At 39.1% G+C, this 26330-nt stretch overlaps 1 protein-coding gene across 2 annotated transcripts in view; it reads left to right on the top strand.

Moving 5' to 3' along the window:
* phf24 (PHD finger protein 24) overlaps window positions 1-25836 on the top strand; it is a 37330-nt gene extending 11494 nt beyond the window's left edge. The window contains exons 2-9 of one of the 2 annotated variants that reach the window (XM_046861880.1): window positions 1111-1502; window positions 8317-8502; window positions 17572-17650; window positions 17918-18120; window positions 19395-19561; window positions 22590-22625; window positions 24359-24451; window positions 24762-25836. In XM_046861880.1, the coding sequence (XP_046717836.1) occupies window positions 1113-1502; window positions 8317-8502; window positions 17572-17650; window positions 17918-18120; window positions 19395-19561; window positions 22590-22625; window positions 24359-24451; window positions 24762-24858 (1251 nt within the window). In that variant the 5' untranslated portion in view covers window positions 1111-1112 and the 3' untranslated portion in view covers window positions 24859-25836. The remainder of the gene's footprint in view (window positions 1-1110; window positions 1503-8316; window positions 8503-17571; window positions 17651-17917; window positions 18121-19394; window positions 19562-22589; window positions 22626-24358; window positions 24452-24761) is intronic. The other variant, XM_046861881.1, reaches the window with a different exon arrangement.
* Window positions 25837-26330: the final 494 nt, after the last annotated feature.

The following is a 26330-nucleotide window of genomic DNA, read 5'->3' as shown; positions in this document are numbered from 1 at the left end:
GTTTTTGGTGTTTTAAAGCTCAATTTTAGCTCTTTTTTTCTCTCCTTTTTATCGGCTTCACCGAGCACTAAAACAGAGCGCGTTTGGCTCCACCCTCCACTCGTGAACCGGCGCTCGTCACATACGTATATCTGCTATAAAGTGTATACATTACAAAATTGCTCTGTTTTGCTAAATGATGTACTCAAATCTGTTTAATTTTAACTGTTTTTTATTTATTTATTTACATTTCTATATGAGTATGAACTCATTTAAGACTCCTGGGTAGGCCATGTGTCGACTTACGATATTTTCAAGTTACAAATGTGTCATCTGAACACATTTCCACCATAAGTTGGAGACTAAATGTATATATGATTATTAATATTCAAGCTGAATTAAGTGCAATCATACTTTCATATAATTTCTTGTTGTTGTATGTAGCACCAGGGTGCAGGAGGAACATTGTTAAATTTCACTGTGTAATGTGTCAGCTATATATGGTTGAAATGAAAATAAAAGCTTCTTGACTTGACTTGACTACAGAGCATTTCCGTGCCCCATAACTATATTTCAAGATTTCTAATTTCAGTAATAACACCATAAAAGTGACATCCGTTAAAAAGGAGAGACACAAGAACTAACATTATGCTTTGAAACACCAAAAAAAAGGCGCTCTATCAGCAAGGTAACTAAACCCAGGCAGCTTCCAAACATATCCTACGGAAATTAAAATGTCACATGAAATGTAAAATATAAATAAAAATTTGGTGTCATTATCATTGTAAGATCACAAAATCGTAAGTGGAACCATTGTAACTCGGAGAACTGCCTGTATGATTGATTATGTTACTTAATAAAGTTTCATCAATTTAAGTTAATAACTCAATATAATTTATATCTAATTTCGCAACACAACCTTAACTAGGATGAAGCCAGTAATGAAGGTGAATGAATGAGCTTCAAGTTTTACTTTGAGATGGGCCATGCTCTATTTTACAGCTTGATATTATAATATCAACAGTTTAAACAGCTTTATGTTGTACCAGATGAGACCTGATAACGAGCTCCATTCTCCTCTATGTAACTCATTCAGCAGGCATCTAATCCATCTCTCTTTTTATATTCTAGCCATGGGCGTTCTGATGTCCAAGAAACAGCAGGTGGAGAAGGTCCAGAAATGCAATGCGGTGGTCTCAGCATTTCGGGAGGGTCTGAAGAACCAACCGAGTGCCCCTCTGACTCAAAACAACTCGGAGAGCAAAGACGAGGCGCCAAACCAGCTGGAGTCTGAAGATTCTGGACGAAAAGAGGAGGACGGGAAACCTGGGCCTTCCAACGCTCTAACCAAGGAGGAGAACAAAGCGAATCAGGAGGCTTGGGGCCGCTTACGGGATGGGAAAGGAGTAGAGCCGGAGGAGCTAAATAAAGTGCACCAGCTCACGCCGCCAGCATTCATAAGGCCGAAGAGGCAGCCAAATGACGATCAGCCCATACAGACCGAGCTTGGAAAGAGAGAACAGGTCAGACCGTACTCATGAGAACCATTTAAGATATTTACGTTTTTTTCTGTGAGGGCCACATCTTTTTTTGTGGAGATTTGATTATGATATTTAATGTAAATTTTATGATTTTGCCTCCTAATGCTAGATTAGTTTATTATTTTGTTATACTATTATAATTACTTTTTTTTATTCATTGCTATTGAAATCTAAACATTTACTTACTTGAAAATACGTAAATCTAACAAATAATTAGGCTATGTTAATAAATAGAGGTTGAGTGATAGTGGAAAAAAGTAAACAAACACTATGTAAAACAGTACCAAATGTTATTACGAAAATAAAAAACAATAGAAAACATTACTGAATAAATATGAATATATTAATACATTTAATTAGGTAACTAATAAATTATAAATAACAAATATAAAACAGCGCTCTCTGTGCAGCGCGCCGTCTCGCGTGTAAAAACAAACAGCATGTGGTGTCAGTGATTCGCCTCTAGAGGCCGCTCTCGTAATGACAGCTGACTAAACACCGGAAAAACTATTGGTTTTGATTTTTGACGAGAGTTCCAGCACTATCAACTATTGGTGCCTCAACCTATATTAATAACTTAAATTTTAGTTTGAAAGCCAACTTTTATTATTAAATACAGATATGATATGAGTAAAGCATTTATTGTAAAATGATAAAACATTATCATCTTGATCAGCTTGGGTAGCGGCGAAAAATCTATGGGGCTTCAGTGCATCGTAGAACATATAAGTTCAATTTGAATTTATATAAATATTTCCTCAATGTAAAACCTCATTATGTCAGTTTGTATTAGACAGAAAACATGCTGCATTTTACTTATAGGCATCTTTTTCTTAAACTTCTTTTGAATGTGGGCATATTTTGCTAACAACACATACTAGTTCCCACAAAATCACAAAGGTGCTATCAAGGGTTACCATGGCAACAATCGTAGATTTCCTCTTGTAATTTTCACGCCTATCAGACTTGTGCCTCTCTTCACCTGCATAAATGTCATCTAGTCCACAAGGTCCACAGCCGAGGTACCTGACAAGTGCTGGTGATTCATATCACACCTTTACAAATAAGACCTTTCCTTCTCCACACACTCAGCTGTCACTGCCCCAAGGCACAAAATGTCCCTCAGACTTTTTTTTGTTCTAACATCAACCAAAAACACCAGCATGTGTTTGTTTGTGTGTGTGTGTGTGAGAAAGATTCACTGTTGCACCAGTGTTAACATTTATAGCATAACTCTATCATTGTATTAAGGAAAAGTGCCTGTTAGGCTTTGTCAAGGAGTTGTAGCCTTATTGAATGTAATTCATGGCAAAGGAGGTGTGGCCTCTTTGCGTGTCAATTTATAGGCTTTTGGCATTGCCTGATGCCTGTTAGGTAAGGAGGTGTGGTCAGTTTATGCTATTGTCAGAAAGGCATGGCCTGTGTGCCTGTCAGTCATTGTAAAGGAGGTGTGGTGTATTTGTTTAAATGTCAGAGAGGTGTTGCCTTTGTGCTTGACAGTCATTCTAAAGGAGGTGTGGCCTATTTTTTATTCATATCAGAGAGGTGTGGCCTGTGTGCCTGTCAGTCATTGTTAAGGAGGTGTGGTGTATTTGTTTAAATGTCAGAGAGGTGTTGCCTTTGTGCTTGACAGTCATTCTAAAGGAGGTGTGGCCTATTTTTTATTCATATCAGAGAGGTGTGGCCTGTGTGCCTGTCAGTCATTGTTAAGGAGGTGTGGTCTATTTGTTTAAATGTCAGAGAGGTGTTGCCTTTGTGCTTGATAGTCATTCTAAAGGAGGTGTGGCCTATTTTTTATTCATATCAGAGAGGTGTGGCCTGTGTGCCTGTCAGTCATTGTTAAGGAGGTGTGGTCTATTTGTTTAAATGTCAGAGAGGTGTTGCCTTTGTGCTTGACATTCATTCTAAAGGAGGTGTGGCCTATTTTTTATTCATATCAGAGAGGTGTGGCCTGTGTGCCTGTCAGTCATTGTTAAGGAGGTGTGGTCTATTTGTTTAAACGTCAGAGAGGTGTTGTCTGTGTGCTTGACAGACATTGTAAAAAAGGTGTGGCCTATTTTTTTTCATATCAATGAGGTGTGGCCTGTGTGCCTGTCAGTCATTGTAAAGGAGGTGTGGTCTATTTGTCTAAACATCAGAGAGGTGTTGCCTGTGTGCTTGACAGTCATTGTAAAAGAGGTGTGGTCTATTTAGTATATTGTCTAAGAGGTGTGGCCTGTGTACCTGTCAGTCATTGTAAAGGCTGTGTGGTCTATTTATTTTTAGTGGCCTGTCACTCATGGTAAATGAAATGTGGCTTCTGATCTTTGTCAATATTTACTTACATATCAAACCCATTGTAGTGATACAGTGTGGGTGAAATTCTAAGGCTGTGGAGATTCTTCAATCCTTCTGAATAAGGGATTTTGATTCTGGCTCAGTTTGAAAGGGAACCTCTCCCAGGAGCTATGAGAAGAGCGAGCGACTGTTTGTGTGGTTGCGTCGGCGCGTTTGGCACCAGGCCGGCTGTGGGCGGGTTGTCAAGGGGCCCAAATTGGGTGAGAAAGCTGAAAGCTGAAGGGACAAATTTTGTTAGTGTCCAGGCTGATTAATTCAGCTGATTAAGGCTGACAGCAGCGAGGTCACTGGTTCCACAGTGTTGGATGAGAACTCTCCACAGAGCTGCTTTGTTTACCAAGCCACTCTCTCTCAGTGGAGAACCAAGCGAGCAGAGTGGTAGGAGAGGCTCCGCTCACTTAGCAACTGTTTGCTGTATGGGTTTTTGTGAAGCCCGTGATAAAGGTGTCGAGCACTCGGCTGGAGAGCTGGAAGTGAATGGATTCGTTATGACACAGATTGCGAAAGGATCGAATTGCACTCACTGAAAAACAAAACGAGGGAGCATGGAAACGAACTATAACATTTGAAATCACGGTCTTTTAAATGAATAAAAAAAAATCATTCTGATGTCCAAGAAGATCAGCATACCATCCACACACACACACACACACACACACACACACACACACACACACACACACACACACACACACATTGTATATACGGTATTTATGTATCAAAAACACAGTTTTGTTTTAGTTTACATTAAGCGTCTCTCAGCCCTGATTACTTACATAGAAACTGTAAGTAAAAAAAAAAAACAACACAACAAATTACCCAGGGATCACCAGAAAAATGTACATGGAGGGAAAAAATGAAAAAACAAAATATTATGTAACAATAATGGGTATTGAAGCCATAATTCACCTTAATATTTTCATAATAAAGATAAAAAAAATTACCTCATCATCTGGAAAAGGAAATTACTATTTGAATCCAATGACTTTCCTTTGAACTTTAGTAAAGGTGGGCTGTTGTTCAAGGGCCAAAAAAAAGCCCCATGAAAAACAAACACAACTTTTGCTAAGGCAACACCTTTAAAGGTTTCTCAGCATTATTGGCAGCTTGCATACCTCCAGATTGCGAAAGAAATCTCATCACACCTCCTCATCACATTCAGACCCTGAGATCCTGCTCTGTTTCACTGATGGCACCCGTGGGAGGCTGATTGGCACTCGCGTCCTTTTACACTCGCCTGCCCTCCTGCGTGCCGCCGAGAGAAAAGGCTGGATATTGTTTATCGGCATGTGAAAGGACGGATTAACTCCCAAGGCACCTTAAATACATGGGCTGTTTTTCGTAAGGGAAATGTAGCACAGATTGTCTATTGCGAGTGCTGGGATTACAAGGGGGCTTGTGGGATGCTAATTGCAATGCTGATTATCTTGGCATTAACACGGTCAGGCAGCTCTGGCATGGAGAGTGCAAAGAAAATTATCATGCCAAATAATCAGACAAGTATTTCTGTGCTTATTATGAGGTCGGCATGAAAATATGCTCTTGAGGTTGGGAAAAAAATAACGCGTTCTGGTCTAGAGCATATCTTGTTGTATTGTTTATCGGACTTGACCTTTAACCATGTGTGGGGTTCTGCAGGACCTTTCTACACTATGTAGACAAATGTATTGGGACACCTGACCTTTCCTGCTATATGTGGTTCTTCTCCAAACTGTTGGAGAAGCTGGAGGTACAGAATTGTACTTTGGATGGTCTATAATAAAATTTTGCATTCACTTGAACTTGGAAACCCAAACCTGTTCCAGCATGGCAGTGCTGCTGTGCACAAAGCGAGCTCCATGAAGATCTGGTTTACATGCTTTGGAGGGGAAGATCTTGAGTGGCCTGCTATAGAGCTCTGATCTCATCCCTACTGATCATCTTTGGGATGAATGTGAACACCACCCCAGGCCTCCTCACCTTCTCACCTACATCAGTACCTGACTTTACTAACACAATTGTGGCTGATGAACACAAATGTCCACACTCCAAAATCTAGTGGAACATCTTCCCAGGAGAATGGAGGGAATTATAAAAGTAAACTGAGAGTAAAACGTGGAATGTGGTGCTCAAAAAGCACATACCATACGTATGACCTGGTGTCCGCAAACTTTTGAAAAATAATGTATTTGCATTTTATAAGGTTTCTCACAGACATCTTTGCCAGTGTACCTACATACACTAGTGGTGTGCGGGTAATTGTTGCTATATTTAAACCTCGGAAATGGAAAAAGGTTAATGGAGTAATTATGGAAGTTTGATTATGGAAATTCAAGTTCACACGAGGTTCAAGAAGCTAGACTAAACGGATCAACGCTCCTTTAAATTTAGAAATAAAGCGGTTATTCAGTTTTATTACCCAGCAGTCAGAGAAATGAAGGTTATATTACATCCTAGTTTCCAGTAAACACAATGTCTTTTTTTTCTTTCAACCAGGGCTTGTCTGATTAGCTCATTATTAAATTTTGTTTGATTTCATTTCTGCGGAGACGGAAAGTAGCAAATTACATTTACTGTAATTAAGTAGTTTTTTTTAAGTACTTCTACTTTTTGAAGTGGTTAAACTGTAATTTTATGTGTAATTTTACTTTGGCTTAAGTATATTTTGTTGAAGTATTGTACTTATGTACATTTTAAATCATATCTGTTACTGAGTAAAAGAATAATAAGTAAAAAATTTAGCAAGGGGAAAGAAATCACGCCCCGGAAACTACTGTACTGATTGATGGGCGGAAAACAAACGTGTTTAACTCACAAGAAAGAAAGACGATACAGACCCAGAATCAAAAGTTGTTCAATGCGTGCGCTCGCTGTCTGATTTGGAAAATGCATTTGTGATTTCTCTCAGTATCATAAATTACATTGTAACAGGAGTTTTTTTTTACTTATAGACTGTAGTGTTTTTTTTTTTTTTTCGTTATATGGTGTTTCTTCAATTAAAAACTAGTTTGAGATTTATATCCTTTGTTTGACGTACTCTAGAATCCACCAATCCAAGTACATTTTAAATGAGCTACTTTTTACTTAAGTACATTTTTAGTCCAGTAACTTTACTTGAACTTAAGTAAAATTTCATCGAAGTAACAATCCTATCACTCAAATAAAATGTTTAAATACACTTTCACCTCTGTATTTTTGGATATTCTTCCTAAATCTTTAATATTCCTAAATAACACAGTGTTTGAACACATTTATGGTACACTGGCTCCAAGGTTTAATGCATTGGAATGAATGAACTATTGGTTTGAATGAACTATTATGGATCTGATTTAGAATTAAATCTCAATAAAGATGAGTAATTGTTTCCCATTGGCATTGTAAATTTACCCCAAGGTCAAACATTTTTCCATTCATGTTTATTCCTATGATATATCAATACCTACACCTTTAAAGACTGTAAAAAACATTCTACCCTGAAGAGCTTTCCGACTAATAGGTGTTTTGAAGTGACATCTGAGATATATTTATTCTTTGTAGTAGTTTTTGAACCTTGGATCAAATGCAGTCGTCCCCCAGGACTTGTGGGGGTCAAGTTTTAAGACGTTATAAGCTACAAAAATCTGTTAATTTTGGACGCACCCCCGCAGTCCCTATGGTACCGTAGTGAATTCATCTAGACATTATGTCACTTTAATACAATAATGTGTTTTAAAAATTGTATGGAATTTGTTAGTGAAAACATAGATTAAAATATTATTCCTAACATTCCTTAACATTCGGTCCCGCTGCGGATTCCCGCGGATTTTATTCCGCAACTTGCTGTTAGTTAGCTTCCAAATGAGAGCCTGCGAATTTTCCGAGCCGCAAGTTCCAAACCGCAAATTAGCGTCCTCAGGAAGACCTTCAACAAGCCAAGCCCCTAAAAATGTCGAAATCATTAGGCAACTTGTGCATGATGATCGTCGGAGATCGATCCACATGATCTCACTTCTGCACCCACCCGACTCGCCAGAAGTATTCCGGAAGGTGAAGATCTTCTAGGACACGTTCCAGAAGTGGCAGGAACACTGGGAGTGCTTTATTTCAGTGCAAGGGGACTTTTTAAAGGGGACGGTGTGTAAACATACTGTGGAATACTTTCTTGTAAACAAAGCTCGTTTTGAGACTTTTTGATACCACCTCGTACTATTAGGCTCATTTTTGTAAAGCTGACATCACCTCCTAAACTAGTTCCTTCACAAATCAATCCTCAAGAGGCCAAATATGCTGAAATATGTATATTAATAAGTAATATCTGGTATTAAAACACCCTGTTCCCTTGTGGTCAGAATGAAATGACTTTAAACATCCAGGCCAAGTTCCTTTTACTGCTCAATTTTTCTTAGTCTGCGGCCAGAGACTATAAAAAAATCTAACTTAAGCCATTATCAGCTTATTGCAACCGTTGCAGGTTGTAAGACCCAAATGTCTTTTTTTGCAGCCAGTGAATGATGAAATGTGCGAGGTGTGCGAAGTGTGGACGGCGGACGATCTGTTCCCGTGCCGGACGTGTACGAGGGTGTTTCACGATGGCTGCCTGAAGGAGATCGGTTACTCGCGAGCTGACACCGTGCAGGAGATGAGGGAGACGGCTCACACCACCACGGGCTGGAGCTGCTACTACTGCGTGAGTCTGCGCTCACAATACATACGTCTAAAAATGGTCAAGACAATTGGACCATTTTTTACTAGGACCAATTTTTACAGTTTTATACCACAATAAAAAGTGTACCTTGTGTTGAATGCATGCTAATTGATTTAGCTAATGATATATAAAAATATATAGTAGTTGACTTAATCTTTTGCTAACCTTCTTAGCCTTTAGTTTCAGTTTACATGTCCAATAATTGATTATGATAGATTAGCAAACGTGCCCTGTGAGCTCTAACGTTAGCTAGATTTGCTAGCTGCTAAGACATGGCCTCTAGATTTTTTTTTATGGTGTTTTTGATTAAATCTATTTTCCCTGACTTTAATATTTAATAATTATTAAATATTAAACATATTTAAAAAAAAACACACTTGGTACAGGTAATAACTAACAAAATGTGAGCCATTTGTAATATACCAGAAAAGAAAAGTAAATATGTTGCTTGATAATAGATTGATCACTAATTTTAATTACATGCTAACATTAACTAGCTTGCTAGCAGAATAGCCTACTATTTTGACTCTGAGAGCAGAATCTTTTTAATAAAGGATACACTGATGCCTAAAAAGATTAAGAGTGTTGCTCTTTGCTTCCCAGAATATTGTTGTTTCGCTAGCTCTTTTGTCAGCACAATGCTGTTTGTTCGGGTATGTTTTCTCTGAAAATGCCTTGGTTACACTTAATGTATTGCGGCTTTCTTTTTAACTCCTCACATGTACAGTACAGCACAGTGAAATTCTTTTATTGCATATGTCAGAGCCCAGGGTCAGCAATGATACAGCACCCCTGGAGAACAGTGGATTAAGGGCCTCACTTAAGGGCCCAAGAATGGCAGCTTGGCGATAATGGGGCTTCATCCCCTGGCTTTTGGATCAGCAACCCAAGAGCCTTAACCATTGAGATACCACTGACTAGAACCATAGTGGTGTCGGTTTTTCCGTTTTTAATAAAGGATTTAATGCGCAACTCTCAACACTCCCTTATTTTACACCATTCTCATATCCCCCCAACCCCCCACCCTCTATTTTTCTTATTTCTACGGGGAAACACGTAATTTTTATGGCCAAAACCAAGTTATATAAATAATCACATTATTATTTTATTCCAAGGTCGTCTAATTGCCAGATCTTGTATGAAACACATTTACCTCACACAATCGAAACAATATACAAATGTTAAGTAATTTGTGATCTCAACCTGGCAACCTGCAACCCGGTTTTGTTGATATCTAGGCAGGTAGTAGATGTGGGAAGTTTAATCAAGTATCAGTGGTAGAAATGAAAGGAGAAGAATGTAAAAAACATGTCAATTTAACAGTTGGACAGAAGAACTGCTAAATAACCCCCCCACCATCCCCACTTAGACATGTCCTGGACTTTGGCACCCAAATTGACAGTTATGACTTAATGAAGCATGTAGAGATTTGGATGTTGTTTTCTTCGTTTAACCCGAAGCCTGATTGATATCTTGATGAACATCATCCAGGACTCACAACATTGTGAGCGCTTTTATCTTCATGATGGGATTTGTTTAGTTGTTGTAATTAGTACAAAAAAACAAACCATTAACAAAACGATTGTATATTTTCCCATTAGCCTAATCCACTGCTGCACCTGCCGATACAGTGTTCCAATCAGATGAATCACTGTGGTGTGCGTCTCCTCGTGGGGTTTTAAGGTTAAATAGGAAATAAGTGTGTGAGGATTATCTTGTCATATTGCAGTGTTTGGATGCTCGTGAAGGCTGATCCTGTCTGACTGGTAAAGATTTATAGAGCTGAATTTTTGCGGTGAGGTATGTCAGATGGCGCCAACGTGCTTCAGATTGAAACACAAGGCTTATCTCAGCCTTGCAGCCCGCCAAGGATTAAGGAAATTAGCCAGCTGGTGAAGAGCAACGGAGAGCGTGGAGAGTGTTGTTTTATTGCAGGAGTGTGAAAGAGCGTGTCTACATGTGCACACTTAGGGCTATGTGTATTCATGAATAAATGTATGACTGTGTGTAGGCACTTGTTAGACTCGGCCGATCCTGATTCCTGCAATGTAAAAGGTATTCAGTAACCGAGACCAGTGCTCCATTAAAATAATGTACCGCAAGCGAGACAAAAAAGTTCCATGTTGTTTAGCATTAAAAGCAAACAATTTATGACGTTTTAGCTAGCTTAGTAGCATACTTGGCCACTGGTTTATAATTCCACACCAATTGTCTAATTGTCTAGTTCTAGTCACTAATTGGTTTATATTATTTAATAATAGCTAGCAAACATCTCCAGTAGCTACTCACGTCAAATTACTAGTTCGTAGCTGGTTAACAAAGTTTTATACCGCAATAAAAAGTTTACCTTGTGTTAATTATCCTACTAATTGATGTAGCTACTTTTTTAAATGATATACTAAAATATATAATAGTTGACTTTTTCTTAGCTTTTTTGCTAATCTTCTTAGCCTTTAGTCTTAAATAAAATTAAAATAATTTATATTATGTATAGATTAGCAAGTATGGCCTGTAAACTCTAACGTTAGCTAGATTTGCTAGTTGCTAAAAAATTGCCTCTAGTTTATATTTTAAATGGTATAGATTTTTATCTGATTATTTTAAATTTTGCTAGCACACATGCTAGGTCTAATAGCTAACCAAATGTTAGCCATTTGTAGTATATCCAGTCATATTTTCATTTAGATTCTCAATTATTTGATTTATTATCAAATTAAAAGTAAATATGTTGCTTGTTAATAGATTGACCACTTGTTTTAATTACATGCTAAACTATTTTACAAAAAAGTAGCTTACTAGCAGACTGGCCTATTGTTTTGACTTGATTTTTTATTTAATATTAATAAATGGGTCTAGTACTTAGTAATGTTACTGTAGATAAGTTGCTAGCGAAAGTAGTTTCTTTTTTTTAATATAAATTTTTATTTATATAATATATTTAAACGTATGTTATTTCAGCCTAAAAAATAGACACAAAGTTGTATATTAAACACATCGCTAGCTAACTTTCTAGTTGTACTAATGGCATAAAAAACTAATGAGCTCAAATGTTAGCTAGCATACTTTTATTCTAGGCTATAGCCTTTAAGTATTGCCTGCTAAATGACAAATAATGCTAGTCTTTTCTTTTAATTACAAATGAAAACTCTATGTTATCATATTTGTAAATATACCTACTGGTTTCTAATGAATAGAACAATTTTATCGAGCATGCTAATGTACTTGTTTGTATTAGTGTAAATAAACAATACAAACCAATGAATTCATTGGGCCGCTAGCATTCTCTAGATATACATCAGATAATGAGAAAGATAATGTTGAGGCAGCATATTAGCGCTGTGTTTCATGTCTCTACTTTGCCAGCTTATCTATTGTTTGCTAATTTTTTTCCAACAGGTTGGATCACAAAAGCCTTTTAGCAGCTGTGATCCCGCATTCCCTCAGCAGTTTGTCATTATTATGGTTGTTTCGTCTTGCACATGTTTCCTCTGAGGAGTTGTTTCACGGCTTCTCATTTTCTCACTTCATACTAGCTTCTGGATAATCTCTGTGTGTGTGTGTGTGTGTGTGTGTGTGTGTTGGTGGGGGGAAGCATCAGAAAACCTATTTTCTATGATTTTGTCCACCTCGCAATTCCCAGCCGACTGACACCTACATGATTTCTGGCATATTACTCCACACGGTAGCCGAGACGACCCGAGCGCCACCATGAGTCAGGATGAACCTCAGGCTAATAAGGAACGACAGCAGCATGGTGGAAAGATGAAACTCGGCAACACACACAAAATTGGCTTGAGGAGACTTTTAGCCAAGGTGTCACATCGATTTTTTTCCGCCAATGGCCAGCGTCTCGGGAAACGGTTTCCAGCCTCTGATGATGCAACTGCCCTTATCATGAGCAGAGCTCTTTTCAATACACATTTAGCTGTTATAGAGCTTCCTGAACCAGTAATCATGTACTCTTTGCACCTCATTTTACAGCCATTAAACATTTCCTAATAATATTATTGGGTGGAAAACAAAAATTTAGGCAGGAAACAATAAACAAGAAGCCACAATATGATCTGGTTAAAAGATCAATATAGCTTTTGACTGAGGGTTTATTACTCAAAATCTATGGCTGGGGCCAAAACATGGACAAAATGAGTAACTTGCCAGGACCAGAACTCTCTAGTCTATTCTTTTTTCCTTTCCATATCCAATGGTTCTAGGAAACTGGGGTCAGAGCGCAGGATTGTTCATGGTACAGTGCTTCTGGAGTACAGAGGGTTAAGGGCCTTGCTCAATGGCCCAGCAGTTGCACCTGTACTGGGGCTTGAACCCCCAAACGTCTGAGTAACTCAGAGCCTTAAACTACGAGGTGCTATCAATGAGTTTTGAGACAGGCTCTGTTTACAAGAAAGTACTTTATTTATCACCTTCAAAAGACTACCCTTAAACACTAATACAGCGGTCCCGGTGTCAAGAACTTTCTGCGCTTTACACTGGATCATCGCAACGGTGTCAGAACGGTGACCTTCGATCGCAGAATCTTCAACTTTAGGAAGAGGGCGAAGTTTGGAGGAGCCAAATCTGGCAAGTATGGTGTCTGCGGAAGTGAGATTGTGTGGTTTTCTGTTGATCATCGTGCACATGTTAACAAATGGTTTCGACATTTTCTGGAGTTGAGATCGTTGAAGGACTTCCTGATCTCTCGTCGTCTTCCAGTGGTGTTCTTTCACTCTTGAAGCGCCTCTCGAAACACCTCGAACAACTCATTGCAGCATCGTTGTATGTCAAACGTATATCATAAACTTATCTGCGGCAGATTTGCCCAGTTTTACACTGAATTTCATGTTTGCTCGTTGTTCTAACTTGCAGTCCATGATGTAATCAAAGACGTGGTAACGCACGTGGACAGAAAAGCACCAGTTTAAGTGTGTGTTCATGAGGTCGAGTGCCTGGGGGAGGTGGTGAGCTGGGTGTGTGTGATGGGGATTTTTTTTATGCTGGTGTTTTAGATGCTTGTTTGTTGCTGTACAGTTAGTAGACAATTGGCAAATCAGCACCAATAATCTTCTCAGCAGCAGTCTGGACTGTCCTCTGTAGTTTTCTGTCTGATTTACAGGGCTAGTGCTAACTGTAATCAGAGCAGGCAATTGCCTAGGGCCTCAGGCTTGGAGGCAGAACATCTATAACAATAACAAAAGTATACACTCGTTCACAAATCAAGTTGAGCAGTGTAAGACTAGACTCTTTGTCCACTGGATAAAAAATAACTGTCACTCAACTGACGTAGAACCAGTTAATATCACAGTTTAAATGTGGGTCCCCACTAGAGGGCTGCATTGGGATGGGTATTCCGCGGGACCCAACGCAAATCTTGTGGGAGTGGCCAGTTTTACCTTTGCTGGGGTGGTAGTGGGCCATCAAAGACATAAAGGATTGGGCGAAAGATGGGTTAAGAAAATAATCCAGGCAGGGCTCTAGTCCCCATCCTCTGAATGCATGGAGTTTGTGTACAGCAGGGGTGCACATACTTTTTCAACATGCAAGCTACTTATAAAATGATCAAGTCAAAATGATCTACCTACTATAAAAATGCATAAATAAATATCAATTTTTTTTTGTCATGCGATCTACCCACATTACCTTTGTCATCGACCGGTAGATCGTGATCGATGTATTGTTTGTTTGTCTTTTGTCATAGCTCAGGAAACAGATAACGAGGAGGAATTGAGAATGATTGAATGCAGCTACAGTTAAAGTGCTACAGTATGTCACATGGTGAGCTGGAAAACACCCTAAAAATACACAGGTTATTTATATTTGTTGTTTTGTATATCTAGTCAGTCACTGAGAATGCTCATTTTTTGGCACTTTGTCCACCATTCTTTGTTTCCTTTACAATTGCAGCCAAATCAACCGCCTGCAGTTTTGACCCGATATCATTTGTTGTCCCTCTGCAAGTTTGTCTTGCAAAATGCTGGTAGGAGTCTGTTGTATAGAATAGGATTGAACACATATACTCCCCTGAGTGTTAAATAAATAAAGATGCAAGGCACCAAGTACAAAAGATTTTATAAAGAGATGCAGCACCTGTCAACATTTTGGAAACGCCTAGTCTTTTTATGGTTTTTGAGAGACATGTGCATGTTCCTCTTGTTTCTATGCAACAAACTGTCATTTAACAGTATAAAGATTTACTTTAACCTAACTAATATATCAATGTCCAGAGGTTCCACTTTATTTAAAAATCCTCGTTTCTCCAAACATTTAGCTGAAATTCTTTGCTGTGGCTCTTGCAAAACTTGCCAAAGGTACTCTTCACTAGATGGAGATTTCTTTCTTGTGCTCCAGTTCATCCCAGAGCAGTTCAGCAGGATTTCGTTGCGGATTCCATAATCGATACAATGAATAGTGTTAAAGTATAGAATGGTAGCCATGTTGGTTCAGGATAACTTTCACCATTTAAACTGTAATTTTTGCTTGTTTTTGTGGTTAATTAGCTTAGTGGTTAAGGCTCTGGATTACTGATTGGATGCTCACGGATTCAAGCCACTATGCTCACTATGCTGCCAATCTTGTGGCCTTTGTGCAAGGCCTTTAATGCTCAGTGCTACCAGGGGAGCTGTATCATGACTGAACCCAGCTTTAAAACATCAATGGGACATGCAATGAAAGAATTTCACTGTACTGTAAAGTGCATGTGACCAATAAAAAAAACAATGGATTATTGAGGACAATGCAAAGCTATCAACTAAAATAATTTTGCAAAAACTTAATTTTTCTTAAAATTTTAAAGTCAAACCAACATAAGTCTTTGTCAAGGCCAAAAATCAAACACCTTACAAACTTAACAAACCTGCACCAACATGGACGTGTGAAATCTACCACCGCACAATGGAAGGAGTTATAGAGTGACATCAGGTAAACAACTCTATACTGCAACTGCAGTTTGCTACAACATAACAAAATTAAAAGCTCGTCTTAACAACCACAACTTGAGCTTTGAGGTGAAAATTAATGTCCGGTGATGGCTTTTGCATTATCAAGCAAAAATCACATCTGTAAATACTAGGATAAATTATAACCCAGATAATATAAGCCACAGTCAGTATTTAAAGAACTCTATATTAGTAAAAACAGTTTTTTTAAGGATAAAAAGTTTAATCATGGCACCACGCTTGATGCTTTCTCCACAGGTTTCTTCACTATTGTTAAAAGGGAGACGATAAAGTGTGCATCTCGTTCACCTCTGGTGTTAACAGCCTTTAAAAGTGTGCATTAGTAAGGGCGAAGTGAAAGGTCTGTCTGAATACGAGCAGCTCTTGATATCAAAGAGACCTGGCGGCATTTGATCTCGAGAGCTTCCTCCTTCAGGGACCATGAACTCATCAGGCCTCTTTTTTCTTTTCTTTTCTTTTTTTTTAAAGTCCAATTAATCAGTGTGATTATAATCCTCTCTTCATCTCCTGTTCGTCTCACCCACTTCTTTCACAAGACTATAGAGAATAGTGAGCTCTAACAAAGGGAAAAATAGAGCATGTGCTTCAAAAAAGAAAAGTTCATCGTTATCTGTTACGCAAACCATTTAATATGGTTCTTATTTATGCCTGAGTGCTGCTCAGTTCTTGAATCTAATTGGACAGAAGGTGTTGAATTTTCAATAAAAGCAGCTCTGAATGAATATAATGCAGCTTCAAATTACAGAATTATATTCACTCATTAGGATTAAAAAAACTTTATTTCGGCTTCTCCCATTAGAGGTCGTATTCATGAGCCGCATGTTTGATTTGGCACGTTTTTATGCTGGATGTGATTTCTAATGCAACCCTCCCCAGTTATCTGGGCTTGGGACCGGCACTAAGAGTGCACTGGCTTGTGCAACCCTAATGGCTGGGGTTGGTCCCCTGACTGAGGATCGAACCCGGGCCACAGGGGTGAGAGCGCCGCATCCTAACCACTAGACCACCAGGGAACCTTACTCATTAGGATACAACTAATGTTATCTTTACTATAGTAAAAACTCATTTTCAGGGACTTGGGGGCCGTAATACCTGATTTTTGCCACATGCCTTGATTTTTATGAAGCAGATAAATTTTTTTTTAATGGATTCAGTGATAGAAAGGGGCAACTTTAGGTTTTTCCACCATCAGGAAGTCTTCAAAGTAAAAACACATCACTTATTTCACAGATTTTGCTTCTCGCATGCATCGATGAGCCTTGGACGCCCATGACCCTGTCACGGGTTCACCATTGTTACTTCCTTGGAGCACTTATAATAGATACTGACCACTGCAGTCTGGGAACATCCCACAAGAGCTGCAGTTTTGGAGATGTTCTGATCCAGTCGTCTAGACATCCTAATTTGTCAAACTTGTTCGAATCCTTACACTGGTGCAATTTTCCCGCTTCCAACACGTCAACTTTGAGGAGAAAATGTTCACTTGTAACAGGTGCCATGATAAAGAGATAATCGGTTTTATTCTCTTCACCACTCAATGTTACGCTTGAATGATGTACCTGAATGCTACAACATAAGCAATAACAGGAACGAAATAGTTTTGTTGATGTTTCACAAATTTAAACGCAACTACTCTATGAATGTATTAAAAGGTGTCCACAAAATGTATTTGTCAGTGTAGTGTAAATGAAATAATGACTTTGATTCAGACAGTGTGTGCAATGTCTGTTTTTCTTAGCATCGTTTTAGCCACCAAGTTCTCTACTCCAAGACCAGACTGCAGTGTCCTCAGCAGACGAGAGTGTTGTCTCTTCACTGCCCACTTTAACCTCTCAAATGCTAATTAATTAGCTCAAAAGGGTTTTAAGAGGACTCTGTAGAAGATAAGCCCCCTTCAGCATTGTAGATTTTTAGTGGATGTTGTGGATTTGAGTGAATCGCCAGGCTTATTAGCTCGTCCAAAACGTGGTTCCTCAATATTCTTTTATCAGTGTGAAGCTTTGACATTATCAATACATTTCTGCTATAGGAAGATGATTTCTTAGCATCTTGGACATGATTTCCAATCTGAATCATTATATGCAGATGTTTGTTTTCTTCCCAGGACAATGTGAACTTGCTCCTGACTGAAGAAGAGATGTACAGCCTGATGGAGACATTTAAGCAGTGCAAGATCATCCCAGGTATATCTTTACACTCATACATACATACATACATACATACATACATTATACACATACACACATACTATATATATACACACACACGTGCGTCATGACCCCTTTGTACTCAGTTGTGCAGCGCTGTAGGAAAGCGTAAGCGTGCACCCCAGATGGTGGTATCTTATTAAAAACATCAGTTCGTTCATCACAGCATGTGCTAATTAGCTCTGTGTCTCCACGCCAGGATTGATGACGGCTGCACTTCAGTACTCTGCTGCTTTGTTGCAGAATCCTGTCTCGTCTCAGATGAGCTTCTTCAGTACAGGCACTTTGTGTCTAAGCAGCTGTTTGATAAGGATCTAACGGACGATCAGGAGGAGGAGGTGCTGGCTCAGTTCGCTGCTCTTGACCCAGAAAAGAAGGGACAGATAGAGTGGTCAGATTTTCTGTATCACGAGTCGCTGTCAATGCTGCAGAAATTTCGGACAGAGGTATGAGATGAGGGGAAAATATGGTTTGTGTGTGTGGATTTGTTTATTAAAGCTCTGCTTTTCACCAAGCATTAGTAGAGATGATTATGTTTCAGATGAAGAAAAGCTGTGATATCAGTACATGGGGCATATAAGCCATACAAAGGCCACACCCCCTTGACTGAGACTAACTGAGAGGCCACATCTTCTTTACAGAGGCCACACCTCCTTCACAAAGGGCACACCTCCTTGACTCAGACTAACAGAGAGGCCAAACCTCCTTTACAAAGGCCACACCTCCTTGACTGAGATTAACAGAGAAGCTACACCTCTTTTACAGAGGCCACACTTCCTTTACAGAGGCCACACCTCCTTCACAAAGGCCACACCTCCTTGACTGAGACTAACAGAGAGGCCACACCTCCTTTACAAAGGCCACACCTCCTTTAATGAAACTAACAATCACAACTGCCATACTGAGACTAATCCAGAGCTCCTTAAAACAGACACTGCTCCCATCACCGCTCCAATTACCCTTGTTAATCAAGCTTTCTTCCCAATCCCAATAAATGCTCTGCATTTTATTCTCTAAAACCAACTGTTTTACATATTAAATAAACATTTCAAAATATAAAATCCTCCTGTCTACATTCATAGTAGCTGAAACTGTTTTAATGAAATGCAATGACGATTAAATGCTAAGCACATATTTTATTCTTGCTACGGCTGTTAATATCCATCTGCTGCTCTCAGTGGCAGCCTGCGCATTTTAGAAACAGGCTTTCAGTACATACCAGGAAAATTCGTTTACTCTGGAAAAAAAAAACAGTGTGGAAATTATACATTCAAATTAATGTTAAAAAAGAAGATGCAATACATATATTATTCTAATTAACAAGAAACTGGTTACAAAAAAAACTACAATAACGTTACTAAGAACCAAAAAATAAGATGTTTGAGTAGATTTAGAGTTAGAGTAGATGTTTTGTCCCATTATATGGGATACACTGTAAATAACTCTTACAGAACTCGGACGTACCCTTCGGCTCATCGTCTTGTTGGATGGTAAAGTTGTTTCCAGTGAGCTGCAGCCCAGACGGAATTTGCATCGTGTTGAAATATAGAAGGGTTGCCATGTTGGTACAGGAATCATAAAAATAAAAGGAACATGAATGTGACCAAGTGTTTTAATCCTTACATAATGCATACTATTAATGTGTCATGATCCAAGATTCACCATGTTTGAAATTAAAATGATTTAAGAAGCTAATTTTAATATTTGATTTGATTCCCAGAACTCCCTTGTGCGTTTGCTCACGGCTAAAGAGCGTGATCGAGCACGTGCAGTCTTCCAGAGTCTTGACCAGGATAAAGACGGTGTCATCACGGGTGGAGAGAGTCGGAGAGCTCAAGCCTCATGGTTCCAAAAGCACAGCAAAGAGCCCCAGTCATGCAACGTCAGGTGGGTCAAGATGCCGCTTAATGCACTGTTTGTGATGAGCACTTAAACAATTAGCAATAAGTATGCAGTTTCGCATTTATTTCAAGTCCTTTGTGGTCCATCAGAGCCCTTAAGAGAGAAGGGGAGCCATTTTTAATAAAATTATATTGTCTGAATGTGAATACTGACTTACTCAGGAATATTTTATTTGATATGGACTTACACTTACACTGATAAACATTCTCACAAGAACTGCTTTTATAATATCCAGATGTGAATCAAGATTTCTAATGAACCCCTCAGAAATGACAGTGACACACAGAAGTTCTAATGCTGGTTCTTGAGGACACACACACAAAAAAACAGTCAAAAACCAATCTGGACGTTGTAGATGTTGTTTGAAGACTGCTAGAAACTCTGTTTGGACATTAAGTGGAAGCTTCTTCTACAACTTCTGTGCCACAATAATGAAGAGTCAGGAAGCATGTTTTCCTTATACCCTAAAAGATGAAGGGTGCAGTGGAGCAGTCGTATAGGATGGAAGTGATGTAGTAGTAGAGGATTGACAGATCATTGAACAGTGGTAGAGGATGCAGGGATCTGTGGTATAGTGTCAATGGATGGGGGGATCAGTTTAACAGTGGTAGGGGATGAAAGGATCAGTGGTGTAGTGTTAGGATAGAGGGATCCATGGCAGAGGATGGAGGGATCAGTTATACAGTGGTAGAGAATGGAGGGATCAGTTGAACAGTGGTAGGGGATGGAGGGATCAGTGGAGCAGTGGTAGTGGACAGAGGGATACATGGTATAGGATTTAAGGATCACTGGTGCAGTGGTAGAGGATGGAGGGATCAGTGGAAGAGGATGGAGGGATCAGTGGAACAGTGGTAAAGGATGGAGAGATCAGTTGAACAGTGGTAATTGATAGTGGAATCAATGGAGCAGTTTTAGTGGAAAGAGGGATCAATGGTAGAGGATAGAACAATCACTGGTGCAGTGGTAGATGATGGAGGGACCAGTGGAGCAGTGATAGTGGACAAAGGGATTAGTTGAGCAGAGGATGGTGGGAGCGTAATGCAGCACAGGGGTTCTAGGAAGGTAGACAGGTCCTGAGCCGTTTCGGCCTTGTTGAGGAGCATCATGAAGCCAGTGGACGTAATGAATGGCGGTGTTGGAAAGTTGTGTGAATGCATTCTGGATTAGTGCCAGAGGTTAAATGTCTTATAGATGCAGACCTGCAAGAAATGAGGTGCAGTAGGTCCAGTCTTGAGAAGACAAGGGACTGAACAAGCACCTGAGTGGCCTGTGTGGACAAAACCAGACAAGTTGCCCTTGTGAAGAAAAAAAGAAACCAACATTAGAATGTTGGATTAGCAATGTAAGAAAAAATGACAGTTGATTGCTATGGTTACCATGGCACCACTTACAGTGAATAAAGGTGAGATCTGAGAGCTGTCCATAGAGATGATATGATCCTGACTGGTATGAACAATAGATCAATTTTGCTGGGTTGAGCTCCAACTGATGAGCTGCAATACATGAGAAAAGAGACATCGGCCAGACAGGCCAAGATCCTGAGTGTCTTACAAAGAGTTTGAGCATAAAAATGATCCTCTTCTGGGTAGGAAATATAAATCAATCAGTCTTTAGCTCTTAGGGAATAAATGAGATGCTAGTTGGTATTTGATACATTTGAGGGCAATATACTGCATCGTTTCTTTCTTATGACTGACTGATTGCTGACAAGTTCCTCCTGAAGATTATAGATAGCGTGAATTTTCGACAAGTTTGAGTAAAAGCAAGAATAGAGACAAAGGATTGAGAGATAAAGCCTGGCATTAATAAAGCATTTCTCTACATTTTTTTCTATGTCAAGTAGCCTGCTGTAAAAAAAAGCTAATAAACTCACTCATGAATAATAATGAGTGCCAGTGTGATGAAGAGTTCTGCCTAGAAGCCAACCCACTTCAAGTTGCAAGCATTGGCAGAGAAGATTGCTTGACTCGTATAAATAATGTTAATGTCTGTTTTAATAGTACAAGTCTATTGTAAAAAGAGCTTTAATACACCTACGACCAAGCTGAAACCTTCTGGCACCTTCTGTTAAACCTTCAACAACAGCAATAAATCCTCATACTTTAAATCCGATACTTTATTTTATAGATTATAAATTTACCAACTTTCAGTCTCATCACAATAAGCTTCAGATCAATTATAGTTTGATTGACTACAACTATGGGGTCAAGGGCCTTGCTTAGGGGCCCTAGAGTGGCAGCTTAGTGTACCTAGGATTTAAGCTCATGACCTTCTTCCACTACTACCCTCCCCTTATACATTATACACCGATCAGGCATTACATTATGACCATGTGCCTAATATCGTGTTGGTCCCCATTTTGCTGCAAAACAGTTCTGATCCTTTGAGCATCAACAGCATGACTTTCTCAGCAGTTTGAGCTACAGGAGCTCGTCTGTTAGTTTGGACCACACGGACCAGTCTTCGTTCCTCACGTGCATCAATGAGCCTCGGCCGCCCACTGTTCCTTCCTTAAAGCACTTTTTATAGATTCTGACCACTGAAGACCAGGATCATACCACAAGAGCTGCAGTTTTGGAGATGCTCTGACCCAGACATCTAGACGTCTCAATTTGTCAAACTGCTCAAATCCTTACGCTCGTCCCTTTTTCCTGCTTCTAACATCAACTTTGAGGACAAAATGTTCACTTGCTGCCAGATAAATCCCACCCATTAACAAGTGCCATGATGAAGAGATAATCAGTGTTTTCACTTCCCCAGTCATGTTATAATGTCATAATGTTATGCCTGACCGGTTCCCATGATAGTGTATGATTATAATATGCCTCATCAAAATATGAAAGCTCATAATATTCACACTTCGCTAGAAGTTCATTCTGTTCACTGCTTGCATGGCTTCTACCTGGCTGTTATGGATTCTGTCTGTGTGTCTTTGTCTTCCATGTTGTCTCACTGCTGTCATTCATCTTCCATTTTCCCATTGTGCTTGTATTACATGTGTGTGATCACTCAGGCTCAGGGGAATGTGCTCTCCAATAACAAACATGGGGTAAGTCAGAGTCTAAACAAAAAAAAACCCTTTCCTTACCACACTTATGTTTTTTTTTCCAAAAGTGGAATATCAAGATCTAAAAGATTTCAAATATAATATAAGCTGTTATAAGAATTTTCATTTTTCTGGGAAGATGTTTAGATTTTGGATTTGTGGAGAATCAGATACCGATGTAGGCGAGGTGAGGAAGCCTGGGGTGCAGTCAGTTTTTTGAGTTCATCCCAGTAGGGTTGAGGTCAGCTTCATAACAGGAGATCTTCAACTCCAACATATGTAAAGAATATCTTGATTGCGCTGGCTTTGTGCACAGGGGCATTGCCATGCTGGAACAGGTTTGAGTGCAATACAGTTGGACGCCTCCAGGGGGCCACATATTGTAGCTACATGGTAAAATTTAGTGCATGCTTGTTTCTAGAAAATACAGTAATACCTCGGTACTCATCGTTAATTCATTTCAAAACTTGAGTGCTGAAACTTTCAAGTAGGTGTTAGCATTTTAACCACATCAGGACAGATGATTTAATCTTGAAAGCACAACAGAACTCTATGGCGCTTTTCACCAGCTAACACGAGACTCTTCATGCGTTTGTTTAACCACGAAACTGAATCGCTCACGAGAGTCGGATTCGAGTTCCTAGCGTGCGACAAGTGCGAAAACATTTTTCAATTGTCAGAACGCGAGGAGTTCCACAGCCGACGAGTACCGAGGTATTAGTGTAACCACGTTAGCTTTGTAGCTCCAGTGCAAAGCTAGTCAAGCAAACCATGCACAACGTTGCACCATTTTCACCACTGGAGAAATGTTTCGAACATAATAGAGTAACAGCGAATAAAAAGCTTTTTCTAACGCAAAATGACAAATCCAGCTCACACATAGGTGCTTAAAAACAAGCTAATTTGGTCTGTAATGTAAAAAGCAAAACAACAACAAAAAAGGAAAAGAGCAGCACTTGCAAACACCAGGATTGGTTCAGGTTCATGTGAATTTTATCCCATTCATATGGAGTTGTAGTGAATCTGATAGTTATTCCTGCTATTTCTATTACAAAACAAGCAGGTGAATGTGTGTGTATCATCTGACGCTAATCATCATCATCATCATCATCATTACAGGAACTGGTCCTCATAACGTTTATTAGTTATCCAATAGAGTTGTGCTATAATTATTGGGTAAATAAGAGGTTAGTTCTCCTTTGGGAAGCGCTTATAAACCGCTGCAGGTTAAACGCTCATGCGGCTTTTTTTTTACACGCCGTGATGAATAATGCCTTTCAATCAGAGCTCATTAAAATCGGCTTGAGAATAAATACAAAAGCTTGGAGTCCCGAGTGCCATTTTTGTGCTTCGTGCAGTCCACAGCTTTCTATTTATTTATTTATTTATTTATTTCCTTTTTTTTTTTTTTTTACTGTAATGCATTTATTTATTTATGAGGTCGCTGCAAATCAGCATACAGTTCTTCTAATCGAGGTATTTTATTCTATAAAAAAAAAAAAAAAAAGGAGAAAAAGCACAGAAGTTAAAGGACAGAAGGAAAGACAAAAATGAGCAAATAAACCCTGATAAATAATTTCCCTTGACATTATATTGTTTGTCTCTTTTCTTAGGCAATTTATCCCAGAATGTTGATTTTTTTTTTTTTTTTTTATGTCCACATGAACGCATGAACTAGTGTGTGTACACGCAAGACACAAACTGTAATTGATGATGTAACTTATTCTCTCTTACAGCATCAGCCATGTAGGCCCGATATCAGAAAGCAGTCCTGCCAGTTCAAGCAGTGACAAGAGCAGAGACAAGGCCATGGAGAAAAACGACAACAGGTGTGTGTGTGTGTGTGTGTGTGTGTGTGTGTGTGTGTGTGTGTGTCATAGTTGTGTTCCTTCTTGGTCCAGCGCATGTTCTGTTAAACGCTAAATAAACATCTGCTGTGGAGAGTGATAGTGGAACGTGAACAGTTGATGAGTCAGCAATTGGGGTGCAATGTCACATGCCTCGAACGAAATGAGCAAAACAAAGGGGATGCTCATAGACATATATGATTCTTATATATTTAGTTGTCCACAAATATTTGTCCATATAATGTACATACAAAGCCTCTTGGTTTTTCTTATTCTTTACATGTCTTTCCAGGCCGGTCACATGGGACGCATTCTTGCGTGAGAGCGCCATCTACATCCTGGCTGCTCGACCCAACAGCAGTGCCATGCATATCCGCCTGCCCCTGTAATCCCACTCCAAACCCAGGCTGGGGTTTGCTGGAGAGCAGCACAGCGCCCCCTAGACGTTTGTCCTGGCACTGAGGAAGGACGCGACGCTCGGAGGCTGGACAAACCATCGACGCACCCCGTTTCAAACAGAACACGATTACTTCTATAGCAGCACACTGAAAAAAATAATCAAGAATCTAATTTATGATGTATCTCTGGCAACACACGGTAACCTGACAGATCGCAGCTCAGCGCTCGGTCGGGTGAGAAGATTGACAGCTATTTCTGTATGTAAGCTATAAGGAGCACTGCCATTTACTGCGTATACAATAGCAAAAACGCACCACAGTATTAAACCATCTGCCTTTAAATATACAGTTTTAGTCACTTGTGATCATAATCCATGCAGGATTTACAGTGTTTGACCAGTTTTAAAGCCATTTAAAAAATATATAAAAATAAAAAAATACTAAGTGGCACAAGCACTAACAGGAAAGAAAGCTATCTACATATTATATAAAAAATATATATATTATATATAATATATAAATGTGAATATTAATATGTATTATATGTGTGTATTTATTCCCGAACCTCACAGTTTTAAATATGTCCTGGTTTTAGATGCACAATGTTTGTTATGACTTTTGTTATAATGATAGGGGTTGAATCTATCGACTAAATCTACACACTAATGATCTAAAATCCCTGGCTAAAATTCTCCTGAACATTCCCAAAGGTGTGAATCTTTCTTTTTTCAGTTTAATCCCAATGATCAATATGATGAAACCCTGTCTAGACCCTACTTCAAAGCAAAACAAGCCTCGCTATAACAATCCCCTCTTCTAAACAGTACGTGGCTTTTACAGTTGTTATTCTTGAGGGTCCGGCTCAGTGTTCTTGCTTCAGTGGTGATCACTTGTTGAGTCGATCGAAAGTGCAACGATCCAAGTTTTGCAGCAGCTACTGGAAATAAAAGCATGGCATTAACTCCACAAGTGTGGGCTGTCTGTGTCGTTTTTATATTGAACTGGACTAGAATTAGATTTATATTTTCCACATGATTTCAAGTAGTTTAATCAAAAACTATGGCTCATATGGCTCACATTAATTAAATTAGCAATTATGACTAAACTTGATCACTTTACATTAAGTATGTCTTTACGCAGAGGTTTTAACCCAGAAACATGAAGCCTGGAATTTCTTTAGATACAAAACCTTTCCAAAAATCTGTTTGGAATTTTGGCAGTTGAATTTCTATTTACTAGTTTCTATATTTCATAGCTCTGGTTTTTGTACAGAAACATCAAAAAGCCTGACCAGGAACTTAACTCATAAAAAAAAATAAGGGCCAGAAACCCAACAAGGAACTTTAATCAAAAAAGTTCAATCTAAAAAACATGAACAGGAATTTACTCATAAAATAATGTCCAGAAACGCAACCAGGAACCTTATTTATAGAAATAATGGACAGACACCTGACCAGGAACGG

The sequence above is a fragment of the Silurus meridionalis genome, chromosome 11 (assembly GCF_014805685.1).
Source record: "Silurus meridionalis isolate SWU-2019-XX chromosome 11, ASM1480568v1, whole genome shotgun sequence".
In the NCBI taxonomy this organism is placed as follows: Eukaryota; Metazoa; Chordata; class Actinopteri; order Siluriformes; family Siluridae; genus Silurus; species Silurus meridionalis.
The sequence above is the reverse complement of the archived record's forward strand: the minus strand, read 5'-3'. Positions and strand labels throughout refer to the sequence as shown.